General features: G+C 34.4%; 1 protein-coding gene across 2 annotated transcripts; it reads right to left on the minus strand.

Annotated features, from left to right (window-relative positions):
• Window positions 1–2,706: 2,706 nt before the first annotated feature.
• LOC120071529 (mitochondrial pyruvate carrier 1-like) lies at window positions 2,707–3,979 on the minus strand. 2 transcript variants are annotated; one of them, XM_039023855.2, is made up of 4 exons: window positions 3,646–3,979; window positions 3,320–3,453; window positions 3,152–3,206; window positions 2,707–3,072 (listed from the first exon to the last, which is right to left on the minus strand). In XM_039023855.2, exons 2-4 carry the CDS (start codon window positions 3,410–3,412, stop codon window positions 2,906–2,908), a joined length of 315 nt encoding a protein of 104 aa, XP_038879783.1. In that variant the 5' UTR covers window positions 3,413–3,453; window positions 3,646–3,979; the 3' UTR covers window positions 2,707–2,905. The 2 variants fall into 2 exon arrangements, with proteins under 2 accessions (XP_038879783.1, XP_038879782.1); XM_039023854.2 differs by having other exon boundaries at window positions 3,320–3,477; window positions 3,646–3,976.
• Window positions 3,980–6,564: the final 2,585 nt, after the last annotated feature.

Here is a 6,564-nt window from a genome sequence, read left to right on the forward strand (position 1 = left end):
AAGTCAACCTTTCACAAGTTGTTTGTAATAACGGTTGGGTCAAATGTTGTTTTACCCCCAAAATTACATCTTTCTCCTTAAGTTTTCTTAAGTTCCACTGATCCTCTAATAAACAATTGGTTTGTGATCCAATCACTAAACCGGATCCCTCTCGAGCCAATGAGAGGGTGGTGTCCCTTGCTCAAGACCTGGATTCAACACTTAGAACAACCTTCCTATTCCTAAATTAGGTAGGCGTGAATTCCATCTTGCACCCTCTATCCCCAGTTATCTACCCGATCTTACCCTTGAAATGGGAGACTTATTAAGCCGACACTGTTGAGACAACCCCCACCTATGAAAATCTAAGGATAATCTCAAATAAACAGGAGTTCATAGTTAGCTCAGGATTAAGATCGAGTTACGTAGGCCATTTACGCGAAATAGTCAAGTCTTGAATAATAAACAAACTTATTTTTTGGTCCGATCTTATGCAAACTCATTCCATAGGACGCCCCCACTCCTCATGTTAATATATGAACGAATCAAGATCACTTCGTTTGTAGCACCTTACAACAAATTAGCAACCACAAACTGGACCACATACAATAGTATTACCAGAATAAGGTACTCAACCTTATTCATATACTATAGACCGTTTTGGCTATTTACTCAAACTTGATGCATCTTTATGTCTCCACATAAAAACCAATAACAATTTATTGAATAAAAGATGAATAACATCTTTACTGATAATAGAAAATGTTTAACTTTACAAATTGCGAGTTTTAGGACATACAACCCAACAGATAGTTCTATTCATCCTCTCAGCTAAATGGAGTGTAGGTTACTGTTTTATGCCTTGTAATTCCATTCTCAGCACAACAACTATTGAAGTCATTGCCTAAGAATTCTAAACCATTGTCTGTCCTTAAGTATTTTACTTTCTTACTAGGTTGATTCTCAACAATAGATTTTCAATTTTTTACTTTGTCAAATGTTTGGTCTTTGGATTTTAGCAAAAATACCCAAAATTTTCTTGAGTCTATTATTAGAGAAAGAAAATACCTTGAACCGCTCCATGAAGGAATCTTTGTAGGTACTCACAAGTCAGCATATTTGTAGCTTAGAATTTCAGTGGTTGATCAGCCCACTAAAATTCCTCTCATTTATATGTGAGAGTCTTCTATGCCACAAATCAATCTCACATCCTCAAGCTTCCGTGCTACAGATGTTTGAGCTGGTAATGAAACATTTATCACAAAGTACAGCCCATTAGACTTCACCCCATTAAAGATAGGTCTTCCATCATTCGAAATCTCTAGGCTTCCATTCTTTCCAACAAACACACAACCTTGGTCATCAAGCATTCCCATAAAAATCAGATTTCGTCTAAACTGTGGAACATGCCTTATTCTTTGAGGAACATGTCTCTGTTGTGGAGTTTTAAGCACCACTGAGCCTATTCCAACCAACTTACAGTTGTGATTGTCTCCCATGAATACTGATCCACCATCCCATGATTTATAGGAGATAAACCATGCCTTTGATGATGTCATGTGATAGGTATAACATGAGTCTAACACTCAGTCTTCTTTAGATTCATGGTCATTTACTCTTTCCTCAGTGGTCATAAGAATTTTTATGAATTCAAGTCCATCCTCCCCAATAGAAACATCTCCTCTACCGTGTTCTTTTGGCCTTTTGAAATCCTTTCTGTATGGTTTCTTCTGTCTGGCAGGACAATCTCTTTTGAAATGTCCTTCTTTATGACAAAATAAACATTTCAAAATAGATTTATCCCTCTGTGCACGATTCCCTTTTTTAAAGTTAGATTTCCCATTTCTTGAGAAAGATTTTCTTTTATAAATAGTGATTCAGCATCACCACTATCCTTAAATTCAACTTTAAGCTCTAGCTTCTTACTTCTCAAGGTTGTGATTACATTATCAACAGAAATTGAATCTCTTCCATATTTCGGTACTGCCTTCACATCTTTATAACTTCCATATTTCAATACTGCCTTCACATCTTTATAACTCTCATGTAGAGAGTTTATCAAAGTCGTTGCCTCATTGTCTTCTTCCAACTTGTCCCCTGTTTGAGGGGACTCATTTGTGAGTTTCTTGAACTCATCAAGATTCGCATCTAAGGACTTTGAAGAACTAATTTTGAAGGAAAACAATTTCTCCCTCACGTATAACTTGTTAGGCACATCTTTCTTTATATAGAGCTTCTTCAGCTTCTCCCGCACCTCATAGGTTGTGTTCTCGTTGAGGACCTACCTTAGCACATTATTTGAAATATTCAAAATCAGTGCTCCATAAGCCACTTGCTCATATTCTGCCTTTCTTATTTAGTGAGAGTTTCATACAAGGATTTAGCAAGAACCCATAAAGCCTTCTGTAAAGTTAGAAAAGCTTGAATTTTCTTCATACACAGTTGAAAATCCTCATTTCCTGTGAATTTCTCCACCTCATACCGAATTATTATCATTTCTGACTTTCTTGATATTCTTAAAGTATTTTAGAGCTTTCTTGAAGAACTAGCTCTAATACTAGTTGTTAAAACAAATGGGTCTTCTTTAATATTATCATAGATTAAAATCGAATTTTGGTTTTGAATAGAATCGGAATACTTCATTAGCCACTAGAAAGTCTAAAACCACAATCAATATATTCTAAATACGACATCCACTTACTCTATTTGCATCTTCGCACAATTATATTTTCAAATTAAAAATTAATTATGTAAGAGTGAAGTCAAATATAAGCATAACTTATTAGCAAGTAAATTACGAAATTAAAGTCACCAATGTCGTCTTTTAATTAATTATTAATAAAGAAATCAAACCCCAAAGGCAAGGGATTCGAAACAGCAATAATGGCATCATATTCATTCCACCGCCATTGAAACGAAGATGAAGCTACTCGTTGCTGTAATTTTTTACAGTCTTCCTCTGACCCATCGCCCAACGAGAGAGAAGATAGAGCTGAACAGTCTCATTCGCAGCATGACATCCCATGAGCAAATAGTTTCGAGGCCGAACCATATACCCAAATCTCATGCATAACAATGAATAGACGCACAAAACTGCAATACGACCAAACAATCATTACAAATCAAGCCTTGTTTGAATTCAAATTATATTCAGAATGAAAACGTTTTGAACCTGCCGTCATTCTCCCAGAAATCATATCGGCGGGTTTTCTCACATCTGCAAGCCCCTGAGATTGATTACAGTTTACACCACAAGCAGAGAAGAACATGAAAATGAAGAATTGAGAAATCATCGAGACTACTTGAGATAATATTGTAATGGAAAATTAGCAGAACATACAGCAGCGACGAAACCAAAGTTAGCAACAGGCCCCCAAAAATGAGTTGTTTTAGGGCCAACGGGGCTGTTGAGGAAAGCGCGGAAAGAAGGCATCGGATTAAGCCGCGGTCTGGAATTTCTTGCTTTAGCGGCAGCTACGAATGACAATCAGATGCAAACTGAAGAGAATTAAAGAATCAGAAGGAATAGGAAAACCTATGAGATTCAGTCAAAAATGTATTAAAAAAAGGAAAAAAAGTAAAGCACGAAATCGATTTCTTAATATTTTCAGTCCTCATCTACTTTTCCCTAGGCGATAAATTTTGATCTGACGAAGGATTTCGTACTTGCTTGTGTAGGAAATTTCGTTGAAATTTAACTCGATTACGACGGAATTTCGTCCATTGAAGATTAGGTATCTCCGCCCCCTAATTGCGACGGCGAGGACGGCGAAGCGACGATGGAGGAGCAGAGTAAAAATCGAAGAATATCTTGAAGCAAGGTATGCTAATCTCTAGAATCTGGAGCCATTGCAAGGGTTAAAAACCTCAAGACGGAGGCCGGAATCGCTGGGCGGCGACGGTGAGATGGCGGGCCGTGCAGGAGTAGTTTGTTTGGCGGAGTTTGTGGATAACGACGACGCTAGTGCTTACGGGTTCGTTGGAACTTCTGCACACTAAAATTAAGATAGTGGAGAATATATATATTTATTAAACTCCACTTGAATTTTTCAAATAATCAATAAAAAACGTAAAAAAAAAAAAAAAAAAAAAAAAAAAACAAATAAATTTAAAGATTTTTATTTTAGAAGTATCAATTATAAACACTCTTAAACTTCTATCAGTATTTATCAATATCACTGATAGAGTCTATTATTGTCTATAGCGTCTATCATTGATAATTATAAAATTATACTATATTTTGTAAATATTTTTAACAATTTTACCATTTAAAATAATTTCTTTAGGTTTAAATTTAGAAACTAAAAATCTTTTCTTAAAAAAAACCTAAAAATCGATGGAATGGATCTCGACCTTAGTCTAAAAAAAAGGTTCAAATCTAGATTATAAAACCATAAATGTGATGCTTACTTGGGCTAAACCTACTTCATTGATACTTAATAAATTTACAATAATAAATAAATAAATATCCATATTATTAAAAAAATTGACGTTGACCTTAAAAAAAATTAGGAGAAAAATATAAAAATCCCTTTTCTCGATGGTCTTTCTTTTGAAAAATGTGATAACCAATTTTGATCGTGGTAGACTCGCTTAAAACTTGAAAGTATAATTTAAAATGATCAAATATTAGGGATGAAACTAAAATAACATCCAAATATTAGATGTTTTGTGAAATTTTTTTTAAAAAATCAAGTGGAATTATATTTAAAAAACTATATATAATAAAATAAAATAAACTTCTAGTTCTAATTTATTTGGCGGATCTCAAAATAAATAAAATATTTGGCGGAGTTTTAGATTTTAGTTGAGTTTGTTTTTTCTTATATGCTAAAATTTAAAAAAACCAAAACAAAAAACAAAAAACCAAAAACCAAAAAAGAAGTACTGGTGTCCGCCAAACCTAATCTTCTCCTTGTTCCTCTCCTACTAATTTAGCCAATGCATGTGCTAGCTAGAGCTTGGTTTTCCGATTTATATGCAAAATTTCTGTTGAAGCCCATGCATATTGCATAAACATATTCACATTCGACAAAAGCATGATTCATATTCCAAAATATAATAATAATAATAACAATAATAATAATAATAATCCTAAAAAAATAATAATAGTAAAAGTATGATTCATCCTTCAACCAATCAATCACCAATGAGTTGTTTCTTTCGTGAGAATCCAAGATTTCCATTAAAAAGTGGATAGTTTCCTGAGAATCCAAGATTTTCATGAAGAAGTGGATATTTAGATTACCGTATTTGTTTTGTGGTAATGTATGATGCCTGAGTACACGACAAGTTGTCTCTGCCAATAATTTTTTCTGTCAATGCAACAAAAACTATCGACAAAACTATTCACGTATTGAAAATGCATGGACATAACATCATGTCTGTCAACGAAAATATATGCGTGGGCAAAAAGTTTGTTGGTCTTAGTGAAAAATCATTAGGTTGATTTCTGCCAACGCTTATTTTAGTTTTTGCCCACACACTTACATGGACAAAAACTTTAATAGTCGACAAATGTGCGTGGGAAGAAACCCTTTCCTCACACTTTCAGAAAATAATCCCCCCTTCCCATTTCCCTCCCTCTCACATGATGCACAACATATAGAGAACATCCGTCGCCGTCGCACATTGCCTGGCATCGCCACCACTGTCGCATGCTGCTCGTCGTCGCCACCACAGTCACACGTTGCTCCATCGCACATCGCCTCATCGCACGATGCCCCATCGCAATCAACCCCATCTACGCCGCCCGGTCGCACGACTGCTCATCGGTTGCTGGCGGTGGAGTAATTTTCCCGTCTCTTTCTCTCTACGCCATCACACATCTACTCGCTTGCCACCGGTGGAGTGATTTCATCAGATCTAGGTATTGTTGCTTAACTTTTATTGTCTCCAACTAATTGATCAATTTAGCTGCATCTCTATTTCTTTATAATCTATGCTTTTAGTCGAATTTTATGTCTTAAAAACAACACAAAGTTATTGTTTTCTTTTCATTCACTGTCTTCTACTGTTCGTTCATTCTCATGATAGATTTCTGCTAATAGAGACGGTGGAAGTTCTTATTTTGCCCTTTTATGTAGTAAGAAGTTGTCCAGTTTTGAGTTTCTATTTTTTATTAAATAAATAAGAAGTACAATTAATCCTTTTTATTTTTTATTAGTTCCTTTTAGACTTATGACTCGATTTCTTATTGTGGAGATTCTTATTGCGGGATATGGTTGTTTTTGAGAATTTTGGTTTATATTTATACATGATGGATGTTTATACTACCCTAAGTTTGCATCTTTTTTAAAAAAAAATTGAATTTGGGTTTTTTTTCCTATATTATTATTATTATTAAATTAAACACAATCGTAGCAATTGATTTTAAATGCTTTAACAGAAGAATTTTGAGTCAATTAGTCATTTCACAATTGCTTTTCTAATATGATTGAGGATATACTAATTTTACTATTTATTTGAGTGTGTTTTACAAAATATCTTACATTGAAAAGATGAAGAAATCTCATTGTCTTTATGAGATATAAGATGACTTCTACATATTTAATTTGAGTGTTACTATAAGTTTGTTGCTTATGA

Source organism: Benincasa hispida, chromosome 2 (genome assembly GCF_027475165.1).
Source record: "Benincasa hispida cultivar pf3 chromosome 2, pf3_genome.v1.1, whole genome shotgun sequence".
Classification (NCBI taxonomy): Eukaryota; Viridiplantae; Streptophyta; class Magnoliopsida; order Cucurbitales; family Cucurbitaceae; genus Benincasa; species Benincasa hispida.

Excerpts from the sequence above, each read along its gene's own strand:
- LOC120071529 (XM_039023855.2), bottom strand. The coding sequence starts at position 3,412 with ATGCCTTCTTTCCGCGCTTTCCTCAACAGCCCCGTTGGCCCTAAAACA. Across the intron at positions 3,207-3,319 it reads ACTTTGGTTTCGTCGCTGCT|GGGCTTGCAGATGTGAGAAA; the intron begins GTATGTTCTGCT and ends AATCAATCTCAG. Across the intron at positions 3,073-3,151 it reads TTCTGGGAGAATGACGGCAG|TTTTGTGCGTCTATTCATTG; the intron begins GTTCAAAACGTT and ends GTCGTATTGCAG.